General features: G+C 38.9%; 1 protein-coding gene across 1 annotated transcript in view; it reads left to right on the top strand.

Moving 5' to 3' along the window:
• The first annotated feature begins 1,084 nt into the window (after window positions 1–1,084).
• LOC104614212 (glypican-5-like) overlaps window positions 1,085–19,121 on the top strand; it is a 65,042-nt gene continuing 47,005 nt past the window's right edge. Inside the window, exon 1 of the mRNA XM_010282153.1 lies at window positions 1,085–1,238. Coding sequence (XP_010280455.1) covers window positions 1,130–1,238 — 109 coding nt within the window. The 5' untranslated portion in view covers window positions 1,085–1,129. The remainder of the gene's footprint in view (window positions 1,239–19,121) is intronic.

Genomic DNA, 19,121 nt, shown 5'->3' with positions numbered 1-19,121 from the left:
CCTTTCCAACCTTAGTGATTGTGTGTGATTCAGGGCCCTTTTCCCTCAGGGCCCCTATTTGCACCTTGAGGTGGATGGAAGGTAGTGCCTGAAACGTGCTGGTGCGAGGCTTCCTGCTGGGGTGTTCTTGATTTACTGGGCAATGGCATCGGAAATAGCTGCCTTTTAATCTTGTGTGACTGTTTTGGCTCTGGTATTTTTTTATGCTTACCTCTGGTTTGGGATTTGCTCTACTGAATCGCCTCTTGGTTTTTTTCCCTCCTCTTCTTAAAACACTATTCATGAAGCACCAGAATATATTCATCTGTAGTCTGTAAGAGCTCCTTTCTGGAACTTTCTGGTACCTGCAAATCCCATGATGTAGAGCAAATAGACCCTGAGTGTCTATCACAGCTGTGTGTTCTGTAGGTTTCCTAATCAAGGATGCTAAACTTCCTGAAACACGTGCAGAGATGAAATGATTTAAAATAAAAATTCCACAAAAATTTAAGTTTTTAATCAACTTTCAACTTTCTCTGTAGTTGTGAGGTAGAAGATATTTCAGTACATTTATGTTACATGTAGGCAGGTTAGAACTTGGTTTCAAAAATATTAAGGTTACTTAATATTAAGTCAATGGAGATCTATATGGCTGAGTTTAAAAACAGTTATTTTTGGTTCAGGTGAAGCCTTGTTGACTCTCACTCTGTGTTAAGCCCGGAAATCAAAATAGTAGTCTCTGATTTCCCACTGGTTGTATGTAGCTCTGGGTCTTCCTCTGTGTGAGTCCATTTCTTCTGGCTCTAGATAGCTAAATCCAGGCTGCTGCAGAAATCAGTTCTATTTTTGTGCAACTATTGCTTCTTGTTTTGAAATCTATCAGAAGGGAACTAAATGTATTAAAACTAGAGAGAAAAGGAAAAAAAAAAGCCACTCCAGCTACCAAAGAGTAACCAAGTTTCACAATGTCATTCCTTATGTGTTGTGTTTTGTTTCAAAATTTTAAATGTGATGGTTTTGACATTAAGAAGCATTATTTGTTTATGATGTAAGTTGGAAAGTTTTCTAATTATTGTGTTTTTCTTGTTTGCTTTAAGAGTCAGATTTACAGATCTGTCAACATAGAGCACCAACATGTTGTACCAAAAAAATGGAAGAAAGCTACCAGGCAGCTGTTCGAAGGGAGAGGACTCAAAGTATCCAGGCACTGAATTTTGAACTGAAGTACATGATTGTTGGTCATATCACAGCTTTTCAAGGTAGGAACTGTTGAGGTACTGTGGTTCTATGGACAGTTTATAAAGTTGTTCTCTGCAATCAAAGTGAAATGCTCTTTACTTGATTTTTGGTTTCTTTTGCATTGTGTGTTGGAGTCACTGGCTTATGGTTTATTTCCCTGTTCTTTGATCCTGCTTTTAGAAAAAGATGATGGCACTTAATCTTTACGGGCATTTTAAGCATCTGCCTAAATCTAATTAGGAATAGATTTAAGCTTAGACCTTGTTCCCAGGATCATTTCAAAAAAGATTGGCATGGATTTTTTCAAGGCATCTTAAAATGTCATTTAGGTGCCTTATGGTTGGTTGTGCTTCTTGATATTACCTTGTGTTGCGAAACCATTTACAGGTGTAGAATGTTAAATGAAAATGCATTTGTTGGTGCTGAAGAATAAGTGCTCTAGCTGATATCTCAAGTGAGAACGTGGTGCTCTCTTCATGCCAAAATGTTTTGCTTCCTGGCAGGTCACATGAGTGATCTGTTTTCAAGAATTATGGCTGCACAGTTAAATGTGAATGCATGAAGAAACCTGTGCTGAAAGTCTGTTCTCATAACTCTTGCTGTTCGCAAAGCTACCTTGTTCTAACAGGTTGATTTAAGTCTATAGTGTCTTCATACAGTTGGTTGTTGTACTATTAAAGGGAGGAAAATGCTTTCATAGGATTGTGTACCAGTGCTGAGCGTTGGAGCCTCTTCTCCAGAAAGGCATTTAAGCATAGGCTGTGAACTTTAAATATATGAGAGTTTAGTGGTTAAATCAATTGCTGAGTCATGAATCCAGCTTACTAACTTCTGTGGGCCTAATCATGTGCTTAATTTTAACTCACTGCTTTGCTATGTTTAGTGCTGAACACTCTCATGGGCTTGGTTTTGAAAACAAGCCAATAGTTATTAAAATACAAAGTGTTAGGTCTGTTTGATTAAGCCTATTCTTACAAGGCAGTTTTTATCAAATAGTGTTTTTTCTGTCTAGTTTCTTCCATCTCAGTGAAAATACTATAAATAAAAGATGCGATTGAATGTTAACAAGAGATAGCATGTGATCTAAAATTGACAATAAGCAGTGGTGGAAATCTGAGAGAGTTGTGCATGGCAAGATAAAAATTTTCTTTTTATTTTGATTGTTTACCTCTTTCCTCTGTTCTGTACCCATGAGTGAGAAATAGCATTTTGGTTTATTTTACAATTTTTGAAAATTTTTTAATAACCCCCATGATTTAAAAATTTGGTTGGAGGGCACTTTGGAGGAGCACTGTAGTAAAAGGGTGACTGTTGGTATTGTAAAATGCTGGTAAGTTATTCAAGCAATCTTTCAGTATCATGATTGAATAAAGATAAGGTCAGAATAGATTAACCTGCCAGCCCCTTTAGGTCAAGCCAGCAGCTTTATTGTCCTTTGCTGTTGAAGCCTTTGGATGGAATGAAAGAAGTAGTTAGACATTTCACACAGTTCAAATTTACAGACATTTTCTGGAAGTGGGTAAACGGGTTGTTTGTTGTAACTTGTTATGGCTGGCCTTCTTGTCTACATTAGGTGGGAACACTTGAGAAATTTAACACTTCTCTCTTGCATTGGGAGCTGCTTTTGTTCTTCGGTTTTGTCACAGGTGTTAGTGAAAAGCCTCTCTTTATCTTGTGCTGTATAAACATTCTGTTGCTAAGAGTGGTACTGTGTGAGACATTTACTGAGAGGGAAGATCTTTGCATTGAATTAACTCTGTCCTTTTGGCCTGTTTTGGCTTGTTGCTATTTTGAGTGATAAAATGTGAGTGTGCCAAAAGCACATTTGAAATCTGAGAAAAGAAATATCCTTATTTTGGAAGCTTTCAGGTGCCTTTCAGATTTCATGTTTCTTGCAGCAGTCGCAACTGGTTCAGACTTGCTAAAAAGATAGCAATTTATTCATTTGTATGTGGTGGTGTTTACTTGTATATACAATTTCCATGCACACTTTATTTTATATATACACATTTTTAGTACTGTTAATGTAGTCAAAGCAAAGCAGTAGTCAGCCTTGCTGCCTACTGCTGAGGAAAAGAAATCTTAACTGCTTTTTGTGCACTCCTAGTAGTCAATACCGTTAATATTACACCCATACTGATGAAACAATTTTCAAGACTAATACAGTATAAAAAACAGATTTTCAGGAGTCCAGCTTTAAGAACATAGTGGTGGGAATTAAATTTCAGTGGGAGAAGAGAACAACTTCTTTTGGGGGGTGAGGGGAGGGCAGGGATAGGACAGAGAATGTGGTTTTAAGTTCTCATCTCCTCATTTTCTTTTGTGGCAGTCACTTAATTCTGAGGACCTGCAGTTATATACCATAAGTATTAATAGGAAAGAGCTTTCTCATGTGAGTAGGTGTTTTGATGTGAATTTGGTTAAATATTTCCTCTTCTCTGCCTGTGTATTGCAGTTGACTGTGGACATTTTGGACCCAAAGAGATTTTGTTTTGGTTTTTCTTTTTGAAATTGAAAATGTAACTTATGTCGCTTTGCCCACTGCTGAAATAAGACAATTACACAGGTGCTGGATTTAGTTGTGCACAATAATTAGTCTGTAAGACTTGATTAAATACACCACAGCTGTGGGCAGGCTTGTTATACTTGGGCTATTGCCCAATCCGTACACATGGACAGCCTTAGTGCTATGGTTCAAGCCTGCTATTTTTCCCCCTTTAAATTTTTCAATATTAGCAACCCAGTCCTTGCTCAAACACTTAATAAATCAAGCTTCTGCATGGATGTGTTTTGCTTGAATTCCTGTCTCTAATGCAGTTGCTCTTACACCTGATTTGATTAGGAAGAGGCACATTGGCATCAGCTGCAGGCTGTAAAATGCTCTCCCCATTAGTAACAGGGCAGGAGGAAGGGAGAGAGGCAGGAATAAAAGGGCCAGCTGGCTGCTTGGAAAGCACGTCATCAGAATCAGCTCTTGCAAAATCATACACTGTCATAAAATCTTTTGGGTGTTTGACTTGTTGAATGTAACCAGGACTCTGGGGGAGGGTTTCATGGAAAGCTGCTGGATTCTCTTGATGTTTTGGTCTATGGTGTAGCCTAAAAGTCGTAACTGTGGTCACTCTACAGATACATTATTAATGAAATGACAGTGTGCTCCAAATGGAGTTAAAGGCAAGCTGGAGTAAGTGAGTAAGATATGTAAGTGTGCCAAACTGTAACAGGAGCAGCATAAGAGGAGAATGTGCCTGTTGTAATGATCTGAGTATGGCACCCTCTGGCTCTTCACAGGTGCCTTTGTTTTGTATGCATTTTGGAGCAGGACAGTTTGTCCCCTCCAAAGATGTGCCCATCTCTCTGTCTTTGCTCCTGTGGCTGCAGCCTGCCATGTCCAGCAGAACTATTTAAATCAATGATCAAACAGGATGCTTTCATTTTGTAACTGACTTTCCCCTTTGATAACCAGAAGATTTTCCTTTGAACTTAGTTTTCTTTGTCCCAACCTTCTTTAGCCTTGCGTGTAAACAAATGTATTGTTTTAGCTCAGATTTATGTCTTTGTGGTGATACTATGTGTAAGTTGGCACAGTCATCCTTCTGTTCCTCCCAATTCCCTTATGCAATCCCGGCACTCCTTGGAGATGCTTCCAGGCAAGGCAACTGATTAATTGTTAGTGAATTAAAAGTGGCACGGGTGTGCAGGCTGAAAGTTGCTGTCAGAAGAGGTATCAATAATCTGACAGGAAAGCTTTGTTGTGGACAGACAGCAGAGAGAAACCTGGCCTCCCTGTTCTCTGTCCTTTATGGAGAGCACTAACCGGTGCCATGTAAGGACCTAGAGAAAGCTTAGCTTTGCTCCTGTCATCTTATGCTGAGGCTAGTTTGAGGTAGCGAGAATACAAACACTGGTAACTTATTTGTTCTGCTGATGGGCTCTGCAGAGAGGCAGAGCAAAATACTTTGAAACCTACCTGACGTTTCAGCCACCAAATTAGCAAGTATCAGAGGTACAGTGAAAAGTTTTAACTCAGCAGATTAAAAAAAAAAAATACTGTTCTTTGCTGTGCTTTTTGTTTTTTACAGCAACCAATAGAAGTTGTTCACTTGCAGCCTCTGAAGAAAAAGCTCTTTCAGGAATGAAAGCACAGTGGTCATAAAGCAATAATTTTGTGCTTCTTCTCTGAAATAGCATTCATTTGACTGGCAGGGCCAGGTCTTCCCACATTCTCTCAGCTATAGGAGGGTAGATAAGCTTGTAGCACTCTGTTCCTCTCATTCCTAACTCAAGGCGTTTGGCAAAGCTGTGCTTATGTTCTGCTTTATATGGAATGAGGAGATGCTAGCTGGCAAGGCTGTTTGCTGCCATTACTGTGCACACTCGTTGTTTTGCCCTGCTCTCCTCTGATCCAAGCAGGCAACTGGGAAGGACATGAATGGTACAAGGCGGAGGGGGCAGCCTAGTTGTAGGAGGGATGGAGCCCAGGACTCCTGGTTGTCAGCAAAATGCCCGAAAGTTAATCCTCAGTTGATGCACAAAGTCCTTAAGCACAAAGTTTTTATTCTGGCATCCTCCCTGGTGAATGCAAAGGGTTGGCTGGTTTCTGTGGGTCTTGGGATGGATACCATCACTGACCTGAGCATTCTCAGAAATAAGTAATATAGTACACTGGCACTCAGAGCCATGTGGAGTCAAACATTCTCCATTTTAACTTGGCTGAGTTGCAGTGTTGCTGATGCTTATTTTTACTCAATTTAGGAATATCAGCTTGAAATAGGAGTGGCTGGTTAATGGTGTTGAAGTGCAATAAAATTTACAAAACAAAAAAAGACTTGGCTGGAGAAGTGCACTCTGGTTTATAGTCAATTACTATATGCAGTGTAGTCACAATGCTGGAAATGGATGCAGTCCAAAATCAATGAGCTATTTAAAAAAAAAAAAAAGCCAACCATCACCAACGGAAGCCTGCCAACCATCACCAACAATGCTTCTGGTTTCCTTTATTTACTACCGGATTATAGAAATGTTTTTTAAATAGTTTTTATGTAATCCTGTAGTACTTGGTGTTTTATTCAGACAAATTGTTACCCGCCCCTTTCCACTTGTATAACCCTGCTAAGAAGAGTTTTATACTCTGGTGACCTTTGATCTGAAAGCTGGCCGAGATGTATAATTTTTTTGGCTCAATGCAAAAATGACTCCCTACAGAGAGAGAGATAGGAGAGAGGTTCCATTAGAGTGTTTCTGTCCACCTCGTGTATACTATTCATTCCTATTCCAGTGCACCAACAGTATGTGTTTTCTAGCTGGAGTGAAAGCCTGGTTTATGTATGCAGGCTGGAATATTCCTGTTTAGCTGTAGCCTCGTGTGTGTGAACTGCATGCACATGGACTACTGCGGTCTGTCTTGTATGGGGCTGTAGGTGGGAGAAGGCTGTTTTCATCCTTGTGATGAAACCAGCCTTTTTTTGGTTGCTGCTGTTTGCTGAAATGTAAACATAGCTCTTTATAGGGTACTTTGCCTGTAGCTCTTAAGTGCTTTTGGAAAGGACTTCAGTGTGGGTGTATTGGTGCTAGAGATGGATAGAGCGAGGTACAGGGGAAAGAAAATTTTTCCTCAAGTGGCACATCATACCATAGGAAGAGCCAAGAATGCAACTTAATCTTTGTGACCTCTTCTGATCCTACTAAAAAAGTATTTGTGATTTCTAGAGACCTGGGAGGGAAAGGTAACTTTGGCTGATTGTAGTCTTGAAATGTTTGCTGGAAGACTGAGAGATGATCGTTTTGTCCTTGGTCTTGGCACAGTTGGGCTCCTCTGCCCTAACTGTGGATCAGGTCAGTGTTTCAGAGCAGCTCAGTATGAGGAAGGGGTATTCTGCACCAGTGCTTTGGTGATAAGATTCTTCCTTTGTATTTTGGTAGTATCTGAAAGTTCATAAATCCAGTGTGCTTAGCATACCATCAGTTTGGAGAAAGGAATTTCTCTGGTTTGTAATCCAGGACAGTTTATGGTGGGTGGAGGCAGCAAAAAGTGAAGAACTGTAAGGCAGGAGAGCCAGAGTCCATTAGAAATAAGTAGCTTGTGTAACCAAGAAACTAATGTGCAATAGTGGTCAAGCAATACCTTTGTGGGAGATGGTCTTCTGATTCTGCCATTCTGTTTTTATCATCTTTATTGGTGCCATCTACAATTGATGAAATGTCAACAACTGCCTTTTCCCCATGCTGCACATAGGTACTGTCACGTTGGGTGAGGCTGCAAGGCCACCTAATAGTCTTGTCCAGTGGCCAGTAAAAATGGACAGGGAAATACATGAAAAATATGAACATGCATCCCTTTTTTTAACCCTGCTGTTCTCTGGAAAATGATTATTCAAGAGCTTCCTGAGTCTAGGATGAGATGCACCCATTATCCATTGCTGTAATTATCTGTTGTTGGGCCCAATGTCTGTTAATTCCTCTTTCACCAGGTTATCTTTTGGTTACCGCAAAAAAATTGGCAATGTCGACCACATGCTGACCGCAGTTTATTCATCAGAGTGCTTGCTTTAAACATGCTGCTGCCTAATTCCATTGTGTCACTTGATTATTAAGTTTTATTGTTTAAAAGTGTAGTTATTTGCCAGTCTAATTATTCATCTTCTGTATGCCACTTACGGTTTTAGAGCCCAAGGCTTTGCAAAGACTTGATTCTTTGCTTGTGGGGTGAGGGGAGAAGTGTTAATTTTTTTCCTGTAATTGTCCTTTTCTCAGCAAAATATAAAAATAATAGTTTGCAATGTGATGTTCCCTAATGCTCTCACCTTTTATCTTCTGAATGTGCAAAATTAAAACCTTGGTGATATGCCAGGGGCTGTGAGTAAATATTAGCTTTGCATTGTGAATGGTGGTTATTGAACTCACTACGCAGCTTGTGTGTGTTCAGTCTCCAAATATTTTAAATGGTGTGAGGTATTCTTTTTTGGCTGAAAGACTACCTGTGATCCTTTGGAATAATAACTTTTCGGAACTTCTGTGTACGCTTTTGTAAAAATTCTCGATTCAAATTGACATTTTTATGTTGTAGATTGCAAGAGAATGAAAGTATTTCTTACCTGGTGTCTTGTACTGTTCCATTTTTCATAGAAATTGGAATCAGTTTAATCTACTATCAATAAATAATTTAAGGAATGTGCTTTCTTTGTATATACATACAAGCTGAAAGTTAAATGTGGGAAAAAACAAAGGTTCTCCTTTAAAATTTTTCTGTAGTGCATATTAAACATAGTGTTTATGGAAGTTCGTCCCAGCCTCTCATGTCCTCTAAGACTCTCCGTGCCTCTTGATTTTTCCCATACTGTTTCATCTCCCATAGTATATATTATGAAAGTATCCAATAGTTTTTACTGTTTTCACTGTTTTTTCAAGGTTATCTGGATTCTGCTGAAAAGTTCATCTCCCTAGTCAATCTCCTGATCACATTCTCAGTTTCCTTGATAGTGCTACCGTCCTGCATCTAAAATACGCTTTTCCTCGTGTATTTTCCAGTGTAGCCCATGGTGCTAGTCACCTGTGATTCATGATCTAAATGCCAGTTATTCTCACAGGCCAGTAATGTCAGCCTATTCATTCACTTAATATAAAAATTCAGCTGGGTACCTTTTTGGTTTGCCTATGCTGTCTTTCATGTTAGAGAAGTGTGCGCTGTAAAAATCTTCTGTGCCTTCATTGTCTTCCTTTAAATGCTGCTCTTAAAACTCTCATTAAGGTCATGGTAAACAAAATACTTGTGAAAGTCAACCCAAAATGTGCTGAATCCACTGCCTGTTATGCGGACCAGGTTTGTCGTGTTCTTGCCCTTTTTGTCCTTCCGCCGTCTGTGTGTATCCATCAGCTGTTGGTTGCCTGCCTTTTTATTGGCAGCTCTGGGGCAGGCACCACGCTTTGTCCTGGCGTTCTGTTAGCATCTCTAACTGCTATAGTAGTGTAAATAACTGTTGATCTTGGTAATTTTTGTGCATTTCTGATTGCCTTAATGTATCCCCTTGCTGTACCTTGTCACTTGGGCAGCTTGTTAGGAAGAAGAAATTATTAGTCTTTAAAAGAACACAGGAAAAATCAACGGAAGGAATAATGGAGGAAATCACTTTTGTCAAAAAATTCTCATGACCTTATGCTTTCAAAATAGCAAATTCAAGTGGAAAATTTAATGAAAACCTAGGAATAACACTTAATTCTAGCTGTCGAATGTAAATCGCTACCTTGCAAACCACATTTAGTAGTGAAGATCATGTCCACAGAAGTCTTTATAGGATAACTAAAGCTAGTGATTATATTGTTAATAGTGGATTTCTCCTTAAACATGGAAAACCTTACATCAAGTTTTATTTATTGTGCTGAAATGACCTTCTGTCAGTTGGCAGTTGATGGTGATACTGTGGAGTCTCCAGCATTGAGAGTAGTTCATGGCTGTAAGAGTTCCTGCGTGTTGTATGGAGGCTTGATTTATGAAAACAGCGTGCAACTGTTTTTCAAGTGTGCAATATGCAGAGCTGTGCTTGTGGATAACTGGGTAATATTAGTCTTGCCAGAAGCTTATATTGGTAATCATTATACACTTATGAGTATCAAAGTTTTTGACTGGTTACTAGAATTATAGTGCTTTGACTGTTAAGCAAAAGTGTTACTATGTTTATATATCTTTGTTACTTTTAAAAGTGGTTAAGTACAGATTTCACAGAATTGTTTGGCCCAGGGCTTTGAGAGGGTGGTGTAGCTCCAGGTGAAGTGGTGAGAGAAATATATGTTAAATACATGTGAAAGGAAACAGCAAATCCGCTAGGTAAGATATCATTCATTTAGCCTTTATAATCATGTAAACTTGCTTCCTGAGCTTGTCTGGCTTTGGCTGTCATTTGATACCTAGAATGTAAGCAATTTGGGGCAGGGACAGTCTCTTCATTATCTATTTATAACTGTTGCTCATGCAATGTGGGTAGGGCATGTTGGTGCTAGAACAAGAAATCTAATGAACACACATATTGTGTGTTTGGTTATCTTATCTCTGTGTCCATATTTCACCTGTCTGTTGTCATAATTATCTTTTTCTCCCTCTTTGTTCTTTCCAGTACCTTCTCAGGCTGTGTATCTCCAGAGTATAAAAGCATGGTGGAAATGTAGCCCAGTAAATCAATGATAAATTAGTCCAGACAGGAAACACAAAGGTAGCTGGAGAGAAACTGTTCATTGCTAAAAAAGAAAATTAAGAAAAACCTGCAAAAGCAGAGTGAGCAAATAAATCTGAGGGCTTGACTACCTTGGGGAGGCTTTAACACAGTTGCTGTTGTGAGGGCAGTGTTTTTGTGACAGTGTTTCTGGAATCTCGTGTAGTGTCCTCTTTCTTCTGGGGTAACTCACTTTATTCATAACTATGTTGTGAAATTTCAGTGGCCTCCTTACTGTGGACTAGAAGGTGGGTGGTTTTCTCCCTCTATTTCACTTTTGTTCTGAACAGGGCATTTCCATACAGGTAGCATTACTTCTCAGTCTCTAATTATATGAAGTCCCCCATCCCAGTGACTTCACTGCTGGTTGTGTGAGTACTTCAGTAAATCTTATGAAATTAAGTTGTTCTGAGTACAATCAAGTCCAAGTTCCCACTTGCCTAAGTTAGTCTGACATTTTGTGGAAAAAAAGTGGGTGAAGCCCTGAGAAGCAATGTGTTCTGACAAAGAGATTTTTTTGAATAGGAGTGTAAGTCTATGAAGATAGTTCCTACCCAAAACTTACTTGGAATAAAAAAAACGATGATTTACTGCCCTTCAGTTTATGGGGGATTTTATTTCAATGGTAATTTAGCTTTTAATTACACATCCTTTTCTCCTAAAGATCATAGATTGTTTAAACTTCTTTTTGTTGTTTTATTAATCCTTTTATTGTGAGACGGAAAGGCATTCTTTCAGGCCATTTCTAGATGCAAAGTTTTAGATGTTCTTGACCAAGAGCATAGCTACTGTAACATTGAAACGGTTGGTCGATTCAATAAAAATAGGAGAAAAAAATGTTGGAGATAACGAACTAAACACAAAAAGACTGATTTACAGGAAATCCTTACTTCATTCTCACTGTTGCATTTAGAGACTTCAAAAAGAAAATGATTGAGCGTGACTGATAAGGTTAAGAGAGCAAATATCTCAAAGCAAGTATGTTCAGGAGAAAACAATAGATTAAAACCTCAGCTCCGAGCCTGTAATGATAGTGTGGCATTTCAGTCTGCAGTGTGCGCTCTTCTGCCAACTGTAGACTCTCAATGATGAGAAGAATTTTATGCAGAAAATATTTTTTCCAGGTTAACTGGCATTAGAAAATACACTTTCATTATTTTCTTACCTTACTTTAGGAGGCAAATGTGGAATGTATTAAATTCTTCTGAATTTTTTTCAGAAAAATTAATTCACTATCCTTGTTATGCAGATATATTTTATTTTTACTTTTAGAACAGTTTGTGTATATGCCTTTTAGTAAAGATGTGTAAAAATGTGTTATTGATCTAAACTGTTAGGTGTGTATAGTTGTAAAGAGGATGAATTTTTTTTTCTTCCAGTTATTAACAGAAAATTACTTATTGCAGTTGCTATCATGTGGTATTTTATTTATGGGCTAGGACTTCACTGTGCTGTATATAAAAACCTAAGAAACCATGCCAGGAAGATTACAGTGTTACTGTAACATGAGAGACAGAGGAATATAGACAGATGGAGGGTGTGTAAAAGCAAAAGGATCACGTTTTTCAGTATGAGATAGCAGTCTTAGTGTTTACAAGCACATTTGCAGTGTTGGGATTTCTAGATCAGATTTCGGAGTTTCTGTGCTTCATCTTAGTTCAAAGTATCTTTGTCAAAATGTTGTTACTCTGGAATGTCAAGGTTTCCCAGGTTGCCTACCAGCTGAGGGCATTGTGGTTGAGGCAGATAGGCATTGAGGATACTTTAGTTTAAAAAAATGTGTACTTGATTTTAAGTGAGTTTATTCATGTGAGCATTTACCTTCAGACAAAATATTTTCAAAACCTTTTAGAATTGTAGCAAACTTTGGAAGTGAGGAAAGGAAAACTATATGCTTGTTTTGCAATTGCATGCTTGCATGTATCAGCCACTCGCAGCATGAATGGACAAATATATAGAGCAGTAATTTTTTAACCTCTTTGTTACTTCAGTTTGTCCTTTATGCTTTTCCCTTAGGTGTATCTCTTGAGGAAAGAAGGAAGAATGTATGTGCAGAGCAGGGAATGACTCACTGAATGTTGGCCCTGCACTTACTGGTTGCTCTACCGCTAGTTTAGGATCACTGATTTGCAATTGAAAGATTGTATGTCAGAACAGCTGAGCCACCCCCTCCTGCCTTCTTCCCTCCTTCCCATGGCATGGCTCTCAAAGCTGCTTTGAAGCAGTACTTGGACCGGTTCGGTGTACGCCAGTAAGGTGGGAGAGACTGAAATTTATAAGGATGCAGTGGTAAAGTAATGTGAAAGACTGCTGTACTGTAACTGTGTAGAGAGATCTGGTAAAATCCATTGTATTTGAACGTGATTCTCACTAAAACTTATTCTTCCATCTGACCTTAAGTTGAAATAGTTGTTCATCATCTGCCTACAAAAATATCTGTGAAGTGATATGTGCAATACATCCCATTTGAAGTTAGCATGGATTCCTTGTCCTGTGCCTTTCTTCATGGATATCTGTTTGGATTCTATTTCTGGCCATGCAGCTGGAGTGTAAATATTTTGGAAGTGTAGCTATTGGATTATTTTGTTAGGAGTTGGGGTTTACTTAATGAAGTACTGGATCCATAATTATCACCATCTTTGCGGAAAGCTTAAGACATTTCCTCTAAGCTCAGATGTTTTAGATTTAGGAATTAGGAAGAATTGTGTTGTTCTAAATATAATCTGATGCATACTTCTTATCCATTTTATTGGGGAAATGGTTGGCTAGTGCTGCTGCCTAGCAGCTTCCCATTGACTCTTTAACTGTTCTTCAAATGTTGCATGGAGCTCTTGCTTTTGGTGTGAATCTGAATGCTATTGATGATCTATAAGACCTTACTGATTTCTCAAAGATAGCCTCTATCCCACCAGTGCTATTTCTGTTGAAAGGAGGGATTTTTCTGTCTGCTTTTCCAGTCAAATTTATTGCTTAAGTGGAGCACTGAGTTGCTACTGTAGCCACGTTAGCTTCTTGTTAGCATTTCATGCTCCTCTTAAAAGCAAATATAGGTGTTTCAGTAGACACATTACACTTGTGTAAGTGCACAACATTTTAAATGTATGTTTGTTATTCCCTTTTCCGTATTGAACACTGCTTTACCAGGCTGTGTTGAAATGAAGTTGTGTAGTTGTGTTATGGGAGAACGGGGTTTAAGGGGAGCTGGAGCTTTGCTGAATGAGACTGACCTGCAGCTTGTGCATGGAGTAGGGTGTGGACTCAAACCTTAACTCCTTGTGTGTGTTTGTATTCTAGCATGAGAATGTCTTATTTTCAATTACTGGAAAGTGGTAGTTTTGAATGAGATACTATTCCAGTCACCTGTGTGTTACAGCACTGTATCATGCATTTTTGCCTTGTTTCCCAAAAGTGATCTAGGAGGCTTTGGGGCTTTTTTTTTTTTTGACAGAAGTGAATTAACTGTTGCTTTGGTGGTCACCAGAAATTTGGGATATCCAGAGACTTAAGTGACAATGTGAGAATAGGACTTGGAAGTAAGGAATTTATGGGTCATGTCTTCCACACATGCCCCCAAATCTTTCCCTTGGTATTGTAGGCCTCTTTACAGCTCTTGAGGAGTGGTTTGTGTCAGATTTTAGAATCCTAGAAACCTTGTCCTGCTGAGGATAACTACATCTGCTCTGAGTCTTTAATCGGAAGGGGAAAGGTTTAAGAGATTGGCTCTCTTCTTTTTCCTGTAGTAAGACTTTTGTCTTTGTACCATGCTAAAATTAGGATCCTTGCAGATGTTTACATTTGGAATGGAAGTACTGATGCAAATCTTGGTGGATTCTTACTAGAAAGAAGAGCTTTAACAGGTAGCTCTTGCACTTTTTGCCATGACTGTTTTGCAGTTGTGTAACTTTTTCAGAGTTGTGCTGTCCATTTCTTGGGAGAGCTTCCTTTAACTTCTTTTAGATTGCTGTGGGAAAGACACATGTTTGTAGGAGATGTAATAATATCTTTAACCTTTCTATTATTGTTTTTGTTAGGTTTTGTAATATTCACTGTAAGCAGAAGGCTATGAACAGGAATAGTGGCTTTCCATAAAAACAGATGGTATCCTGCTATCAAAATTTTAGAGGTGCACTTGTAGAAACATGGAGCTTTTAGATTTCCATTCCTTCCCCTTTTAGTGGTGTTTGGAGAAGGCCTCTCCTTGCTGCCTTTCTAATATCTGTGTTTTCCATATATGACAAGTGATTCTTGGAACACTTGAAGCCCTGTGCCCCAACTGGCACCTCAAAAAGCAGTCACTGCTCCAGAAACCACTTCGCATTCCTTCTGTCTGTGGCCAGGCTTAGCTTGCCCTGGCCCAGCTGCAGAGTGCTGTTTGTCTCCGCATCCATCAACCAGCTTTCATACAACTGGATAGGTAGTAATTGTGGGTGGATAAATAGCACCCTGAAAAATACAGCTGACCAGCAAACCAAAACCAGTTATCTGAGCTAGAACTTCCTTTCTACACCCATTTAATCAGTTCCTCATGTATTACATCCTGCTTTTTTCTCTTAGTAGTTTTGGCCCAGGTGGTTGTGTGAAAGTCATAACAGAAAATATGGTCCAACATCCCTGGAAAACCTTCCTTCTATTTCTACCCATACAGAATCATCCAAGGAAATATTTTGGCTTGTGGCTAAGAGCTGCTTTTTTTTCCTCAGTGGTCTAAATGAAAAGTTACAAATCGGGGCTCCTCCTGTGCCTGACTCAACAGGGAATGATCCAGATGCTTCTAAACCATTGGTTATTTTCTTTGTATAAAAAGACAAATGAAGATCTTACGTCTGTTAGCTAGGAGGGAAAATGGCACCTTTGTGCTGTTAGGAAATGCAGGTTATTTCCTAATAACAAGAGGACTCTATTTGTGTCGTGGTCAGCTGAGGCCAGGGTGGGAGGGACTCTCAGTTTCAGTGGTGCTGTGTCCATTGAAGGATCTAAGCCATTCAGATAGTACTGGTTTTAGTCAGCTGGTCATGTAGGTATGCACTTAACATTGAATGTGAGATTTTTTGTTTATCCTGCTGAAATATTCTCTTAAACTTTTAAATCTGAGGCATATCTTGTTGCATGGTGCATAGGGTGAAAGAGGCTATTTGGATTCAACAGAAGTCTCATCTGCTTTAGCACATTGTATCCTTCCTTCTTCACTAAACTTAATGGAGAAGGAGCATATGATATGCTGTTATAAATATGAAATGTAAAACACTCTAACGCTGCAGACAAAATAATGGCCCACAAAATTGGGAGTAGTTGTAAATGTACAACTACAGAAAAAATTCATTTTTTAATTCTTTGAACCTTATGGTCCAGAAAGACTAATTCCTTCAGCTGCAATAATCTGTACAACAATGGTCAGAAAATGTAAACATCCCTAAACTTATTGCCAACAAAAGTTAAGTTTCAGGGGCACTAGCAAATGAAAGTGAAATAAAAGAAACAACGGACCACCTACAGGAGCGTGCATCCTTTTAGCCCAGATTACTTTGCTATTGATTTTTGACTAGTTATGAATAGATAATTCATTACTTTAAAAATTCTTCATAAGTAAAGGCAAAATACATCCTTTAGTAAGCATCAATGCAATTCAGAAATTTGGAAAATAACTTCCTAAATTGGCCTAAGTTAAACTGATGTAATGTTGTGCGGGTGGCTCAGTGTAGGTATATATGAGAACGAAATAACATCCCATGGGGTTTTTGGCCCCGTAAAGAAGGCATTGTTTTCAGGTTTGATACTCGGTTGGAGCTGTGCTGGGGATGTGCAGGATGCTTTTTTCAATGCTGGCTCAACCCTGCTGTTGTTGCAATGACTTCACACGGGTGCAGAATCACTGAAGTGTCTAGGACTCCTCCAGAGATACCCAAGTCTACCACCACTACCTGATTTCTACTCCTTCTGCAGCGGTGAGCATTGTTGTTATAGAGTTGGTTTCTGCTTCCTAAAATGATAATTGCGCAAACTACCGAGGTGTTTCAATGCAAGAAGTTGCAGTTCAGAGCTTTGATTCGTTGCCAGATTCTGCCAATCTACAGAAGCTGATCGAAGGCTTCAGATATGCACATGTTCTTCCTGTTAGTGAAATAATTCTTACAGTTGACCCATCGTGGGCAACCTGACAGGCATGTCCTTTGTTTGATCTTGCTTTTTGTATTGCTGTGAAATCTTGTTCATACTTCCTGGAGCAAAGGGACAGACCCAAGGCAGAAAGCCATCAGAGGGGAGAACAGCATAAAGTGATAAGTCAGTCTTCATGTATGTAACTAATTTCAGCATTGTTTGGAATACTGGGAGTTGATCTGTGCACTGGAAGTAAAATAAATTTTAGTTATTCAGAAGTGGTTGCTTGAAGTTCCTACTGAAGCCATTGCCATCCTGGAGTTACTGTAAGGATTTACATATCTTTACGATGGTAGTTTTCACCCATGTAGGCTCTATCTCTGAGTATCAAGCTACTGAATAGTGATGGTGGATGTTAGTAGGTGGATATAGTACCAGTGTGGGACAAAGTAGCTCTTACCAAGATGAATATTTTTCTTCACCTGAAACCATAGGAATGTGAAATGTTCTTCTCTGGTTCAAATTTATTTATGTAGTCTTTATGAAACCGAATAAAGCGTTCACCTTGGCTTTGGGTCCAAAAGCAGTGAAAATACTTTGTAATCTTCCCACTGATTTAGCTGAGCTTATACCCTGGCTCCAAGGATAGAACGAAACTAAAGTTTTTTCAATTACAGCCAAAGAAAAGGGGATGCTTCTGTTTCCCAAGTTAAGATTATTTTATTGGGATGTGCCGTGGAGTATGTTGCTAAGTGGCAAATGAATGAACCACAATTGGTATGAGCCAGCTCAAACTCGTTACTGAAAAACCCCCTCTTGGCAACTGGCAATGCAGCTCACAAAAATGGATTCCTGTGAGAAGGATCATTCACCTGCTCCTGTTGGGGGGTGGTAGGAAGTCAGAAAATGCCAAAAGAACATGAGATATCAGTACTCAAAATTTTTTATGCATACATATAGAGAGGCAGGCACATGATCTCTTTTATTTGGATTTAATAATACAATTTACGGAGACTGAGTCCAGAAGAGGAACTAAATGTATAAAGAACCAAAATTCAGTGTAGTCAATTTTTCTTGAAAACAAAATAACATTAAAATGTCATCAGAATATAACTTATATGCTAAATATAGCATCTGAAATATGCTTTCACCAGCCTTCCCTCCCAATTCTAAGACTGTGGTGATCAGACACATCTGCCTTACTCTTACTGCTTCTGTATTTGGTAGCAAAATTTGGAAAAGCTGGAGGAAGAGGAGCAATACTTCAAATGCAAAGTAAATTCTGCAAATGGCACGAGAGGAAGCGAGATAATGTTGCTTCACTAGATTTGCCAATATAGTTGGGAAGGAAAATAGACAATTTTTGTCAGAGCCCTTCAGAGTTCTGTCTAAAGGAGGACTGTAGTGTCCAAAAGATATTTTTTTTTCCCTCCAGCTGTGTTAATTCATCTGGTAACAGATGCTATCCTTCCCTATTAAGCTTTCCTTTTCCAATATCCTCAGTCTGCAAAAGCTATTACTGTTCAATACCAAATTTATTTTGAGACGTGGCTGTTGTACAGTAACACACCTGACATCAAACTAATCCAGCAGAGCATACAAGCTCAGGCACGCTCTCTGTCCGAGTTCTGACACTTCACACAAATAAGCCTGAGAGCTGTGGGCATTGGTTTCAGACGGAAACAGAATCAGCCTATTTGCAATCTAGCCTGCTGATAGGGAGCTGGGGCTGTGGATGTTGAGGTTCAGTCAGAGAATCTCTTTCTTGTAGACCTTCACTGATGCCACATGCAAATGGCACTTGATAGCACAAAGCTACCATTTCTTCCGAGTGTACCATTAACTTCAGAGTGGAGTGGAGTTTTTTGATGAGTCGGATACACTTTCAGTTGGAGAATAGGAAGTATAGTTGCAGTGGTTTAAATCAGAATTTGCTTTAATTTTTTGCTTTGTAATCTAGACACTTTCTAAATGGAATATGAAGTTTGTAATCTTTTTTTTAGTATTCACAAAGCTTCCTTCCCCCTTTTTTCCTAAGTATATTCAGCAGGTTTGAGAGAATGTTCACCTCAGCCATCATTTTGCTATTCTGAAAGGGAATACCTAAGAATTCAAGGACAAATAAGACGTGTAAAAAAAACCTATATGAAAAGAAATACTTACCTACACATCTACCTACTCTATGCTTAGCAATAATGGTCTGATGAATAGCAAAGATAAAATAAGCCCAGGGATGGCACAGTTTCAAGGAAAACCCAAAGAACTAATGAAGGTTTCTAAAACTGCTTAGTTATCTCTATCTGAAAACTGATTCTTCTCTTAGCTACTTGAAGGTGGAGTAACATGAGTGAAGGCTTTCGAGTTACACTAGGTATAACTGGTGTAAATTACAGCAGCATGAGACCCACAGGGATTTGTCTTGTGATGGCAGAGACAAATCTTATCTGAAGATTCCTGGTTCTGTAGAGGATAAAACGTTCATTTTCCTGTCATCACTCAAGGCAATAGATAGTTTTATCTAATTTTATAATCTGTCTGAACAGAGCAGTTTTGAGGCTATAAACATTATTTAAGGATGTGCTTTCTTGTATTTCCGAAGCCATC

Source organism: Phaethon lepturus, unplaced genomic scaffold (genome assembly GCF_000687285.1).
Source record: "Phaethon lepturus isolate BGI_N335 unplaced genomic scaffold, ASM68728v1 scaffold1630, whole genome shotgun sequence".
Classification (NCBI taxonomy): domain Eukaryota; kingdom Metazoa; phylum Chordata; class Aves; order Phaethontiformes; family Phaethontidae; genus Phaethon; species Phaethon lepturus.
This window is presented reverse-complemented; position numbering and strand designations above follow the sequence as displayed.